The 13375-nt window shown below is 47.8% G+C and overlaps 1 protein-coding gene across 1 annotated transcript in view; it reads left to right on the plus strand.

Moving 5' to 3' along the window:
• The window catches only part of DAB2IP (DAB2 interacting protein), a 224283-nt gene that overhangs the window by 179679 nt on the left and 31229 nt on the right, over positions 1-13375 (plus strand). The window contains exon 6 of the mRNA XM_077835916.1: positions 10590-10734. Within this exon, the coding sequence (XP_077692042.1) occupies positions 10590-10734 (145 nt within the window). The remainder of the gene's footprint in view (positions 1-10589; positions 10735-13375) is intronic.

The following is a 13375-nucleotide window of genomic DNA, read 5'->3' on the forward strand; positions in this document are numbered from 1 at the left end:
ATAGCCCACGGAATTGAGTAGGGAATGACATTCCGCTACAGAATTCTATAGACTGGCTCCAGAACCATTTAGAAATGGTCTTATTCCCTGTTAACATCTATAGACTTTCAGAGAAATGTCTATAGAACCCTATTGGTTTCATCCCTATTAAATCCTACTGGGACTTTTCCAGAGGACTGGCACCTTACCGATCCATGCAGGCAGGAGTACACCTGTCAGCACAGGTTGGAGGGAAGAGCATCCATGCATGGGGGGTGCGGGGGGGACGAGGGGGTAGGGGGCCACAAAGGCATGTGGGAGAGCATGTACCCAGGCTTATTAAATCATATGGAAAGACTTCCTGACCCTTTGCAGTGTGGGTGGGGCATTGGTCGGTTTGTTTGTTTGTTTTGTTTTGTTTGTTTTCTTGAGTGATTTTCATTACAGAGTTTTATTCAAGTTTGACATTGGCAGATCTGTTGATTAAAATTACGAGCTGTCTGTCACGGCGCTCAGTCCAGTACTTGAAACACAGCTAATGCAGGATGGGCTTGTCTCTTAATACTTTTTACATTCTCCAGAGGCAGGTTTAAGCATAACCATTGTGGTGCAGAAAGAAAACCTGGAGGCAAAGAATGTCAGAATTATTGATTGAGTGAAGGAATGAATTAGCTGCCTGCTCCTCTCCTGGTTAGTCTCTAGTGAAGAAGCTTTTTCTTCCCATTATTTTGTGTGTCTTTGTTTGAGCTTAGTAATTAATATGCTTTCTCATGCCTATTGACATCCGTAATGAAGGGTTGCTTTTCTGAGGGGTGTTGGTTTTTTTACACGGTGGACTTTTCAATCAGTTCTCCAAAGTTCAGGGACGATAGTTAGCTGCTGGCCCTGTTACATGTAATGGGACCTGTGGGCCCAGCCTGTCTGTTATCAAGGAGCAACTGGCCTCTTGAGTTTGGATTTCCAGATAGATCATGTTGCCCCCTCTCTGCCCCAGTCCAGGGGCGTGGAGACCAGAGGCATTGGGAGGAAGAGGGGGGAGAATGGGCAGCAGCTTTTTGAAATTAGGGCCAGCAAACTGGTTCAGATAAAACAAGACATTGTGAACTCTTTCTGACCAATGTTCTAAAGCAGTGGTTCTCAACTTACCACATTGTGTTACATGGGCTGAAGGGGCTGGGTAGCAGGGCAGTGGCAGCCCAGACCCTCTCCGTGCAGGGCTGGCCGGCTGCTCGCCCATCCCAAACCACTGCTGCGCCCCAGTCCTCATAACGTGGGGCTGGCTGGCAGCCCTGTCCCCACCATGCTGGGCTGCAGGGCAACCCAGATCCCTCCATGCCAGCTTGCGGGCCGGCCTTTAGCATGCAGCTGAGCTGGGCTGCAGCTGTGTGCTAAGGTGGCTTCATGCGGCCCGCGGGTTGAGAACCGCTGTTCTAAAGCCACAGAGGTGTGTGCTGCATTTGCCTGTAGACTTGCTTGTTATTTATGACCAGAGTTTTATTTTGGGGTTCGCAGCCTCCCGCCTGTGGCAGGTGGAACCCGACTCTCATGCCTAGGTTAGAACATAGGGCCCACATGCTGTCACAAATCCGCTGTCACAAATCCACTGTCACAAGGTCTCACCAGGCCGCTCGCTCCGCTCTATCTCCTGTCTCATGTACTCTCTCAGGCTCTTTCCCTGGGAAGCGGCTCCTTGCATCCCATCCTGGTGAACCACACTACAGAACCACACGGCTACCTGCAGGGGAACAGCATTGTACAACCTAGGGCTGCTGGTGCCTCTCTCCCGAGAAGATCTCTCTGTGCTTTACATGTAATTTCCCAGTCCCCTTCTCCCCACCGGTCTCCCTGCCCTGACTAAGCTTTTGGGTGAGCCCTATGGAAGGGTAAAACAGCCATGGGACTGAATGTCAGACAGCTGTATCTGTTGAAACACTCTGCACTGCAGGTTTCAGAGTAGCAGCCGTGTTAGTCTGTATTCGCAAAAAGAAAAGGAGTACTTGTGGCACCTTAGAGACTAACCAATTTATTTGAGCATAAGCTTTCATGAGCTACAGCTCACTTCATCGGATGCATAAAGTGGAAAATACAGTGAGGAGATTTATATACACACAGACCATGAAAAAATGGGTGTTATCATACACACTGTAAGGAGAGTGATCACTTAAGATGAGCTATTATCAGCAGGAGAGCGGGGTGGTGGGGGGGAGAAAGCCTTTTGTAGTGATAATCAAGGTGGGCCATTTCCAGCAGTTAACAGAATGCACTGAGCCTGAGGTGGGGCAGAGAATGTATTTACTAACCTTCAAAAAGAAGTTATGGCCTTTTTTTTTTTTTTTTTTAAACAGGCCTGGACTGAGGCAGATGGGGCCAGGGAGGCCGTGTTTGAAATTCACCAGGCAAGGCTTTTGGGGGGATAAGTAGGGAAACCCTGTGTGACTCCAGTGAAGTCCACTTGCCTAGGATAAGCCTTTCAAGAGGCAGAATGAGGACCATGATAAGGGTACAGAAATGCAGGCATGGTTGGTGGCTGTGTGCGTTCCACAGTCCGGGGCCACCGCAGCAACAGCTGAGCCAGCTGCTGACTTCAGTCAGGCTAGTGGTGGTTGTGAGAGTGTGCAGGTAGCCAGGAGAAGGCTCAGGGAGGCAGTCTGGAAGGTAGGTAGCAAGGTCCTTCCCCGTGAACTGAAGCCTGCAGCACCAGAAGGGATTTTTCCTGACATCCCAAAGCATGTCACAATCCTGGAGAAGTGGAAGTGGGGCCAGCCTGTTCTCTCCTTAGTGAAGCACTTGTGGAAGCCCATTAAGGCGGTCAAAGGGAGAAGGAACCCAGAGTTTCTAATTGCCACTAAGCCAGTTTAACTCCTGTATTGGGGGTAGTCGTGTTAGTCTGTATCCACAAAAACAACGACTACCTCCTGGGCATAAGCTTTCGTGGGTAAAAAACCCACTTCTTTATGAAGCTTAGGCCCAAATAAATCTGTTAGTCTTTAAGGTGCCACCGGACTCCTTGTTGTTTAACTCCTGTGTGTGTTTTCTTCAGAGATCTGTTTTGGAAGGACTGTCGGAGTCATTATTAGGACAGGGCGCACGGCACTTGGGGATAGGTAGGCCAGGCTTGGTTTGTCTAAATGGTTTTCCTGGTAACCAGCCTTGCAGCGCTGCTGTCAGACCCTGGATTTATTCCGCTGGATCTTTGTTCTTTATCATATCAAGGTTTGTGAAACGACTGGGCTTGTACAGGTTTGTCTGTGTCCAATCTGAAGCAAATACCATTAAACAAACACTTAAGGAGGTCTGGAGAACCTCAGTAGAGCCCTTCTACTAACCCTCTGGACACTGACGGAATGAAATAACAAATGCTATTTTCTTCCATAGCCAGGGGCTCAAACTAAAAACAACCCCCTGCTGATCTCTGCTGCTCAGAACCACGGAGCTTTATTGGCTTTAGTTATTGCATTTGATTCAGCCTCTTTTCGGTGGGTGAGTGAGGCCTCGGGAGGAGTTCTGCAGGCATTCCGTTGTGTGTAAAGAAGACATTCTGGTTCTGTAACCCAGCACTGATCTGCCCCTTTGTATGGGGAGGAGCTGAGTTCTGGCCAACAACACTGCGAGTACAATGGCAGGGTGCCAGGATAACGGACCCAGTGACATGCCCTAGCTGGGAAGCTGGGATCCAGATCCAAAGTTCGGGGTGTTCTGTTCTGGAGGTTTGTCTTTGATGGTAATGCAAACGTTTGGGGCCTTCTCAGTCCTCGGAGTTGAGCTAGACAGCTAGAAACCAGCTGCTGTGAGATTCTCCAAACAGCCCTTTCTCAGGGCATTTTCTAGCCCAAACTAGGCCAGGCAGAGGCACATGAATGGTTAGAAGACTGTGCCTGCGGACATAAGGTTCTGTGTTTTAGTCCCACGGCTACAGGGGTGTGGCTTAGCTGTTAAATAACAATGTCAGGATTCCCCATTCAGCTCCCCACTGTCACTGCCTGAACTCCTGACTTAAAATGTATTTGCCATACTCAAGGACTTTGACTTCTCGTGTCTCTGTACCGGGTCAAGCTGCTGGAGGGCAGGGTATAATAATGACCAGAGCAGGCATGTCAGGGTGTCACGTTATTGACTTGAACTGGGACCATATAGAAGAACATGATTGCAACCAAGGTCCTGTAGTGGCACCAAATCTTGTATAAAGGGGGGTCAAATAAGGTGTCTAAGACAAGGTTATGGTTTGCTGGTTATGATTATGCTGTCTATATGCGTGTATCATTTTTGTAGTTGAAGTTATGAATACTGGATCTATACTGTCTGTATTTCAAACTTATGCTCTGCTTCTGGGTAACACCCCAGAGAAGTTGGTGTCAGCTCTGCCTAGCCTGCTTGTTGGCCCATTAAGGACCATCAGCTGTACAATCGACTCATTGAGAGACGACAGACACGCCTTGTGACTCAGCAAGGTATGCAGGGACCTGCCTATGGACAGAACTCTGAGGTTTTTCCCGGCCATGGGATGGGCAGCTTGTCTTTGGAACAAAAAAAAAGACCACATGGCAAGAGACTATAAAAAGCTGCTGCAGCTCCTCCATCTTGTCTTCAATCCTGCTTCTTCCCTCTGGGGGGACTTTGCTGCACTGAAGCTTTGAACAAAGGACTGATGACCTATCCCAGCTGTGGATGTTCTCCAGAGACTTGATTTGAACATGCAGTTTATTCCATCACTACTACAAGCCTGAACCAAGAACTTTGCCATTCCTGTATGTCACTGATTCCATTTAACCAATTCTAGGTCTCATCTATATCTTTTTCCTTTTATGAATAAACCTTTAGATTTTAGATTCTAAAGGATTGGCAACAGCATGATTTGTGGGTAAGATCTGATTTGTATATTGACCTGGGTCTGGGGCTTGGTCCTTTGGGTTCGAGAGAGCCTTTTTTCTTTACTGGGGTATTGGTTTTCACAGCCATTTGTCCCCATAACGAGTGGCACTGGTGGTGATACTAGGAAACTGGAGTGCCTAAGGGAATTGCTTGTGTGACTTGTGGTTAGCCAGTGGGGTAAAACCAAAGTCCTCTCTGGCTGGCTGGTTTGGTTTGCCTTAGAGGTGGAAAAACCCCAACCTTGGGCTGTAACTCCCCTGCTTGAAGCAATTTGTCCTGAAATGACACTCTCAGTTGGATCCTGCCAGAACCAGCATCGTTACACATGGGGATCTCTTCTCAGCTTGCTTTACGTTGGGTCACTCATACCCAGAGTTTTGCATTAAGTTGTAGATTCTGAGGAGCCCTATAACTGGGCTGAAGCCACCAAAATTCACTTGATTTCTGGCCAGCCCTTCGGTCCATATATCTCAGCACCCTGGCCCAAGTTTTGCTTTTGTATCAAAACTCCGAGCTCAGCCTGGATTTGGGTCTTGCTGCCCTGCGGCCAGGAGTTGTTCCAGCTCCCAACCAAGTCCTCAATTGACAAAAAAAAAAAACAAAAAAATACAAAATGCAAACACTTGGCTAAGAGAAGCTCTAAAACTCCATGGTCCTGAGATAATTAGTATGTTGGGAAAGTGACAGGAAAGAGAATCAGGCAAAGCCAAGGTCAGCGGCTGCTAATTAAGAATCAGCACTTTGTGTCAGTCTGTGCTGCTGCTTGGAACTGAAACATACACAGGGAGAAACCCAGGAAGATAAAGGTGATAGAGTTACACAGACAGCAGCTAAAGGGATCTGAACAGGGGGTTTAAAGTTACTTTCCAGCTCCTCTGATAAAAGGGGAAGAATGCAGAGAAAACAGCAAGGGGAGGGAAATTCACGCCTGCTTGGTGGCCAGAGAATTATGGAGCTTACTGGGCCCACAAGGTGAGAGATTGTTTGTCTAGAGAAATAATCAGAATGACTTTTTTTTTTTTTAAAAGCTTGTCTTTTATTATCGAGGTTCCTGTGCAGGGAAGGCTCTGCTGGCGCGTCGGGCCCAGCCCTGTGAACACAAGGCCTGTGGAAGTCACCTGTGGCCTGCTGTTGCCATCCAGCTGGCTGTGAAATTGGCCAGGGTCCTTGGGCACAGCTATGCAGCAGCCGTGCATGCCCCTGTGTGTACAATGAAGCCCTCCCCATTACAGACTGCCCTTCAACTTGCCCTGATAACTTTGCTTTCCCATTACATGTGCCTGGTGATGCCTCTCTGTAACCTTTATAGGAAAGTCCTACAGGAGTTTTAAACCCACCTATAGAATTATCTGGCAGGGACATTGTTCTTTGTTACATTCTCCAGGATGGTTCCAACATTCTAAAGGAAGGCTCTCATTCTCTGTTGATTTCTGTCAGTCTCCAGAGTTTCTGTAGAGCCCACTTGGTTGCATCCCTATCAAATCCTATCAGACTTTCCCAGAAAGGGAAGTGGTTAGGAGCCTCAGTTGATTACACCCACATTCATAAATTAAACTGCCAATGCTACTAAGATCTTTCCCATTCTGGCACTAGAGCTGTGTCAGCCTGCCCTGTAATTCAACAAGCGCAGCTGCAGATTCATACTCCAAAGACTGTATGTTTGAATCATGTTGATGCCTCTACTGAAATGTTAGGGAAAAGTAAATGGAACGTATCAAGTGCCTATGTCAATGCATTACTTAGCGGAATGGGATCTGAAAGCCTTCTGACAGAATGGGTAGGAGGGAGGGACAGGGAATCTACGTGATGAATGGCCATACCAGAACATTGATTCTATACCTGCATGGCTCATACCCTACACAGCTGTACCGAGACTGGGATATGATTCAATGCCACATGTTCTCTTCATGCACCCTATTGTGTGTTTATGTCCTGCTGGGCTGTTGTTTTTATTTCAATGAAATGTTCGTTCATTTTTAAAAGGAGTCAGCAGTTGCAGGAATTGAAGAGATACCTGCCAAGCACCTAGAAGATGCAAAGGAGTATTATTGTTATTGTAGCTGCTCATATTATTGCTTTAATGCAGGGCAGGCCGCATAGGCATTCGGACGATCTGGTACTGTCCCAGCTGGAGCTATGCGGGCCCCTGGATTCAGTGTTTTTCTCTTGTGGGGCACTGACTCTGCATCTCACATACAATGGAAGACTGGCATTTACTTCTGTTCACAGGCATCACTAAAGACCAGTTAGACTAATCCATGAGATGCAGTCAGGACTAGCAGTAGTATTGGCCTTACGTGCTGATCAGAATTGCTGCTCCTATTGATCGCGGTTGGCACATGAGCCTTGCCTTTGGACAAGGTGTTTGGAAGGATGGAGGCGGATGTTAAAATACAACTGGGTATCGCTTTATTTCCACTTACTGTAAATATGTCTAATCTTCCTAACAAGGGGAGAGCAAAGCAGTGGCTATCAGTCATGTCAGTGAGCTGCACTACAGCTGTCAGTCTTTGCTGAGGAATCGGACCTCGCAGTGCTTCACAGTCCCTATAAATCTTTCTTCCAGTTTTTTTTTTGTTGTTTGTTTGTTTTTAGTGCAGAATGTACTGTGAGCAGTCTGGATTTTTCTTTGTTTTCATGAAAGAGACATGACAATACAGTCTTGGTAAAGAATGAAGTCGCTTGGGGCTGGAATGGGCAGTGTATCACTTTAATAGTCCCTTTGCTTGTAGGTCATGTGACAGGGTCGGGCCAGATGGCTATAGGAGAGTAATCCTGTTGGGATCCGGGTCTATAGGAGAGTAATAGAAGGCAGATATATTAGCCCCAGACTCAGTAGGTCCCTTTTCCCTGGGTAAGGTAACAGGGAAGGTTCCAGAACAATCAGGAACCTTCTGGAGACAATTAAGTCAGGCTGATTAGAACACCTGCAGCCAATCAAGAAGCTGCTAGAATCAATTAAGGCAGGCTAATCAGGGCACCTGGGTTTTAAAAAGGAGTTCACTTCAGTTTGTGGTGTGCGTGTGAGGAGCTGGGAGCAAGAGGCACTAGGAGCTGAGAGTGAGAACGCGGACTGTTGGAGGACTGAGGTCTACAAGCATTTTCAGACACCAGAAGGAAGGTCCTATGGTGAGGATAAAGAAGGTGTTGGGAGGAGGCCATGGGGAAGTAGCCCAGGGCGTTGTAGTTGTCGCACAGCTGTTCCAGGAGGCACTCTAGACAGCTGCATTCCACAGGGCCCTGGGCTGGAACCTGGAGTAGAGGGTGGGCCCGGGTTCCCCCCAAATCCTCCCAACTCCTGGTCAGACACAGGAGGAGTTGACCGGGACTGTAGGTTCAGAAAAACGGCAAAGCTGAGGGCTGCCATGAAGCTTCAAGGCAAGCAAATCCGCCAATAAGTGCAAGACCCACCAAGGTAGAGCAGGAACTTTGTCACAGTCACCAGTTCAAATTCAACACAGATTGGAAAGTGACTGAAATTTATCCCCATTTGGCCTACGTGAGATGAGTTGATGTGTCTTAATTCAGCTCCTCGTTGACAGGTGTCTACATCCAAAATAAACTCTTCCAGGACTAGAACTAACTGCCCTCCTTGAAGGCAACCTGGGGAGCCACGGCCAAGGAGTGGAACCTGAATGACTGTCTCAGCCGCAGGCCTTGGGTGAGGCACATTTGGCAGGAAAGCGGACGGGGGAAGCTTGTTCTGTTATGCCTGTGAGTGTCCTTTGTGTGGATGGAGGATGACAGGCTCCAAGGCTGTCAATCTGGCATCACTATATTACTTAATTATCTTGAAGGGTAGGTCCTTCCTCCCCTGTCTGGATGTCAGTGATGTCTTACTGGAAAGTATGCGGGGATGGGATCAGACCAAACCTCCAAACTCTCCAGAGACGGATTCTGAGACCCCAGTCAGATTATCTGGCCTGAGACTTGGAGTATCAAGTGTTACACTCTGCACACTCAGATAATCAGAAACACCTCCTTTTCGCTAATGGAAAACTGATTCCCAGGGACCACCCCTCTCCCAATACCAATGCTACCTTGGTCTTGGAGTCAGATGGCTGGTGTTAGGGCTTGATTGGATTTCATGGGTCCCCAAAGTGAAGAAAATCTATTCAGATCCCATCTCTTTGGACATCTTGAGACTCAAGACTGGAGGTCTTCCTGGAATGTGCTGCTTATTAGTTTAATCATGTGATACCCCAGCATATCTGTCTGCAGTGTTTGGTTTCTGTAAAAGGGGAAGGTGAATGAGTCGTTACTTTGTTGAAGGGGAGAAAACATTGCGGCCCGGGCTCATTTGCCTTTCTTAACATCGTTCTGCTTGCCTATGATAGCCGGGTGGGGCAGATTCATGGACATGAGAAACCATGAGGTTCTTCCAAGCTATGCATGTACCTTGCTGGCCCACTGACTGCGCAGTATTTATTTGGGGAATGCCATAACAAGGCTTGGAGATGGGCACTGCATTCTACAATTCATGCGCCAGCCAACGGGTTGTGTGTTTTACGGATACTTATGGAAGCCGAAGGAAGAAGAATTTCATTATCTCTGTGAAGTTACCACCAAGCACAAGATTTTGTTTTAGTGGAAGGCGGTTTAAAAAAATGTCTTCAGCTGTATAAGTAAATTTACTTGTCAGCATTTCTGTCTCTCTTTCTCTCCTGCACGAGGCAACAGTCAAAGGTTTAATGTGGGTAATTCACACAGTATCTGGCAACTGATTTCCCTTCTGCCCTCCAAATGAATGTCAAAGCTCTGGGAAGGGGCAGGATACCTTTCAGTACCCAGAGCAGTCCAGAATTCCAGAGCAAACATGTTATTAGCAATGCAGATAACAGCATACGCAGGTGTTCTTAGCATTTAAAACTGTGCAATATTTAACCTGCATTCACATCTCCTGCCAACTGAATACCAGCGGCTTTTCACCTGGGCACATGGGGAATCAGGTGAGCCTCCCACCTTCCCCTGTTAACCCCTTCATTCCAGCAAACACAGTGGTGCTCTCTGGAGTGTGGAAGTGCTATTAGACTTGGCAAGTCAAGGTCAGCCTTCACTAATGCAGAGGGCATGGCTGGCAGCGTGTTTGGCCCCCACTCACCAGGCACATGGCTGTGCAGCACAAAGATTAACGAGCAGTTGGATTCCATGTACATCAAACTGGAAATGAGTCCGTCAGCGGGCATGCGGCAGTACTGTTTACTTGCCTGAACACTAGAGTAAATATGACATTGAAGTATCCTGGTGCATATTATGGGCTTGATTTTCAGCTATTATCTGGGGGCACAGCAAATGGCTGTTTTGCTGGCACTGTAGTTAGATGTCTAAATGTAGCTGCAGTTAACAGGGTGGACAAAATTGTGCCCAAAAGAACAGGCGGCCGGGTTGAGAGCCCTTTAAAAAGCAGGCCCTCAGTGAAGACGGTGGTGGTGGTAATGTTGAAGCTGCATAAGGGCTAGAATGGCTTATTTTCCAGATGGCTACGTAGTAACTCTTCAGAGATGTATTGTACTACTTGTCTCCATCGTTAGGAGTTGCAGGGGAGCCAGAAAAGGGGCAGGGTTGGTAAAGAAGTGACTGATACATGCAGGAGAAGCTAGGGGATTTCATGGACCGCAACACCTACAATGCACTGGCCCCCTGTGAATGTGATAGCCCCATGGAGAAGGGGGATCGGTGTGTTCTCTGCTAAATGACGCACGTGTCGTAAGTGATAACCCACAATGGACTTTCCTTTTCAGGATTTCTTGACCGACCTGATGATGTCTGAAGTTGACCGCTGTGGAGAAAATGAGCACCTCATTTTCCGAGAGAACACGCTGGCCACGAAAGCCATCGAGGAGTACCTGAAGCTGGTGGGGCAGAAGTACTTACAGGATGCCTTAGGTATGTGCAGGCAGGAGCAGCAGTGGGGAGGTTGGATCTACCCCACGAAGTGCCTTAATCGCTGCAGTCCCTTGTGTTCTCCATTATGGAAGGAACATTAACTCAGCACTACCTGCCTTCAGTTCTATCAGGGGCGTCGTAACTTTACCCAGCCCAGGGCTGCTCTGGCACTTTGTCAGGAGCTTATGGTCCGTGTGTATACTGCATAAAATGGAGCAGATTGCAGATTAGTGTGGGGGTGCAGCCTGTGGGACTACAAATCCCAGCATGCAATGCAGTCAGGCCACTTGGATCCAGATGGAGCACCACATGCTGGAGCATGTAGTCTGTGTGGGCTGCCCCGAAGTGACTGCAGAGGGCCATACTTTACAGCTCTGTGGGGCCTCCTTGAGGTCACTGCTGAGTTATCTAATTTTAGCTCTTTAATCTACTTTCAGAGGAGAAAGCAAATTAATACTTTAAATTATGTTATGCACCAGGTCTTCTGCCATAGCATCCCGGCTCCCCATACATGCATTCGCAGTGTCACACAGGCCTTATTGGTTCCTTCCGCCTGAAGAGCAAATCAAGTGATCACAGTGTGATTTTCCCTAATCACTAATGGATCTGATGAGAGCTCACAAATTTGAGTGACAACTGTTGCATTCCACATGGTCAGAAACCCTTCATGCTGGTTTTAAGAAGGGCTGGATAACTTTGTGACCCAAACAACAGCTGTTCTGCCACAAATCAAGATAATTATGGCTTCTGCTTCAGGGCAAAAGCTGATCAACTTTGGAAGGTCAGGGAGAAGTCCCACATGGGCAGCACTGCACAATGGTCAGGTGCTGTTGGGGGAAGGGTGGGGACTGAATTGCTTTCCTCTGAAGCATAATCTACTAGATTCAGCCAGAGACACAATAGAGGGCTTGCTGGATCCATTGTCTGATCTGATGCACATTCGTACATTATTGCTGTTTATCTAGCTATTAATTTCCTTCTCGTTCATACTAAATTCATAGCAAGATCCTGGCAAGAGGGTTATGTAACATTAGAAGGGAGGTGATTGTTAATGCCTAAAAGTGGAAGTACCAGATTAAAAATAGTAGGGATGGAGACCTGGGGTTATCAGGCAAATTCAGTCAAACCAGCAGACTCAGGAGAGTTTTTAAAAAGGGATATTATTTGTTTCTACTTTCTAATGATTTCTGGCTGACGGTAAGTCTGTAAGCAGATTGCCTTTGAAAATGCTAAGAAGTCAGAAGATTAATGAACGGCTAGAATTTCCAGGGCTAGATCGCAAATATTCCCACTGCTCCAGGCTGGTGCAGGGGAAGGCTGCAGCAGTTGTTCACTGTTTGGGGCGCAAATTGTCGGTAGATATTTTATGAAGGAAACAATTCATCTTTGTGTGGCAGGGTAACACAATAGTGCATATTGCCTGCTTTAAGCATAGGAAGGAATGGGGCAGGATAAACCCAGCAGGCATCACCTGGAGCAAACAGAGAGGTTCCAAAAGCTGGCCGGCTGAGTGGAAAATACATTGGACAGGCTGTCTGGTAAATCACTAAAACCTGTTTCAGGCAATAGAAGGGGGAAAACACAGAAGGGAACTGGCCAAGGAAGGGCCCGTGGTCAGTAATTGTTGATGGGCAAATGGATCAGGGTGAAAAGGGAAACTGAACCTCTTCCCAGAACTCAAACAGATTCTTTTTGCAAATCCATCTGCGCTGCCTGGGAGCAGAACCTGAAGCAGCCCAGCCTGCTGGGGAAGGTTGTTCTCCTGCAATATCCAGCCCAACTGGTCACCTTCCCAGGGAGCTTTGTTCTGTCCAGGTTGGCAGCCTGGTCCTGCATCTCCTGGAGATGCAGAGAGGCAGCTAAATCCTGCCTGTATTCCCATTAATGTCCCTCCACTGTGTCTCCACCACTTCCCTTGGAGCCTGTCCTGCGTCTGACTCTCCCACTGCCTTGGTCGGTCAGCTACTCCTGTGTAGAAGTTGGTGGGGGTGGGGTAAAACACTCCCCAGTCCGAATGGCGATAGTTCTGCCCACTGTGCACAGGTAGAAATGGTGGTGCAAGTGTGAGAGAGGGGTGAGTCAGGCCCATAACGTGTAACACAGGGAGTGTGATGAATGATCAACTGGCAAATGGGAGTGAAGGGGATCGAGGAGAATGACCTTGAGGTGACGCTGCCTGGTGGTTTAGCTCCAAATCAACCAACCAGTAAATTCCTTCTGGGATCTCCCCCTTTGACTGCCCATTTCTCCTGTGGCCCGTGACCGTGTTGCGACATGTCACCGGCACAATCTCCAGCATCGGGACACTGTCAGCTGAGATCATAATGACACGATGCAAGTCCTGACCTCACAAATCGTCATGGCATGTGTGGACTCTTTCTGCTACGGGAGTGATCTGTCCAAACTGGCACCATCCTGGGGCAAATCCAGGCCAGTAGCACCCTAGGAAAGTTGTGTTTTGGCAAAGCAGCATTACGGCAGAATTTCAGTGTAACTGCCTCTGGACACATCACTAGAACTGCCAGCCGGGGGAAGAGAATAAAACTCACCAGCCAGGGTTTCAGTCCCTTTCCTCCAGGTTTTCCTGAATTGATCCATAAACAAAGGATACCAGACAAAAATAAGCCACCCAGAACAGTGG

This window comes from Eretmochelys imbricata, chromosome 16 (assembly GCF_965152235.1).
Source record: "Eretmochelys imbricata isolate rEreImb1 chromosome 16, rEreImb1.hap1, whole genome shotgun sequence".
In the NCBI taxonomy this organism is placed as follows: Eukaryota; Metazoa; Chordata; order Testudines; family Cheloniidae; genus Eretmochelys; species Eretmochelys imbricata.